The sequence below is a fragment of the Cenococcum geophilum genome (assembly GCF_001692895.1).
Source record: "Cenococcum geophilum 1.58 unplaced genomic scaffold K441scaffold_41, whole genome shotgun sequence".
Lineage (NCBI taxonomy): Eukaryota > Fungi > Ascomycota > Dothideomycetes > Gloniales > Gloniaceae > Cenococcum > Cenococcum geophilum.
Window position 1 is genome coordinate 1,286,645 of NW_027137599.1, and position 928 is coordinate 1,287,572.

The 928-nt window shown below is 33.7% G+C and overlaps 1 protein-coding gene across 1 annotated transcript; it reads left to right on the plus strand.

Annotated features, from left to right (window-relative positions):
- Positions 1 to 264: 264 nt before the first annotated feature.
- K441DRAFT_576326 (uncharacterized protein) lies at positions 265 to 629 on the plus strand (the record flags this gene model as incomplete). Its single annotated transcript, XM_067644197.1, has 2 exons — positions 265 to 368; positions 413 to 629. Coding segments are annotated over 2 exons (321 nt in total), but the record flags the coding sequence as incomplete, so codon positions are not given.
- Positions 630 to 928: the final 299 nt, after the last annotated feature.

The window sequence follows — 928 nt, forward strand, 5'->3', positions numbered from 1 at the left end:
CCTTTAGCCTAGTAAAGTAAGGTAGAGCTAAAATATCTTTTCTAGGTACTTCGGAAACTAGTAAAGAAATATGGCTTAAGTAATAAAAAGTAAGAAAAGCCCGTTATAGACGTAGAGAATCTCGCCCTAGTTTTTAAGACTAACTTAGTTATAACGAGAAAGAGGTATATAGTTAGGCAATATTGGATATAAGTCTATTTCTTATTATAGCTAGGCCTTTATACCGTAAGCTAACCTAAAGCTCTTCTTAACCTATACTACTAACATATAATAATTACACTTATTTACAACCTAAAAGGCGGGCCTTATAAGATCGTGCCTAAGTTTATATTTAAATTTACTAAGGAATATCTTGGCATAAAAAAAGCGTATATTCCCTTTCTACCCTATTCCTTTCCTTACGCTTATAGAGAACTAATAATACTTTTCCAATTCCTAAGATTATCTTTAACCCTTTGCTTATTCTTAGCCCTTACATTTTTCTCCTAGGCCTTCTTTTTACGGATAAAGCTTTTACGGCCCCTAATCTAATATCCGCAGAGCAGCTTAATAAGCTATATATTAAGCCTAGGCGTAATAAGTTGCCGCTACCACTCTGTTTAAACCTAGATAATATCCCTATATTTTAGCAATTAATTAAAACCCCCTACGGCTATAAGGTCTTACTTAACCAGCCTTTATTATACTTAACTCTTTTACCCTAGATTAAGGACCTTAGCGCAATTATAGGATTTTAGTAGGTTGCGTGCCTATATAGTCTCCGTTACGGCGCAGGCAAGGTATTTAATAAAAATAGTAAGTTCTATTATATAGAGCTAGTTCTACTAAAACCTTTCTAACGCCTATATTACCTAGGTAATGTAAGTAACGCCCTTTAGAACCTAATAATGTAGTATACCAACGCTTAAACATTTTTAAAGCACTACCT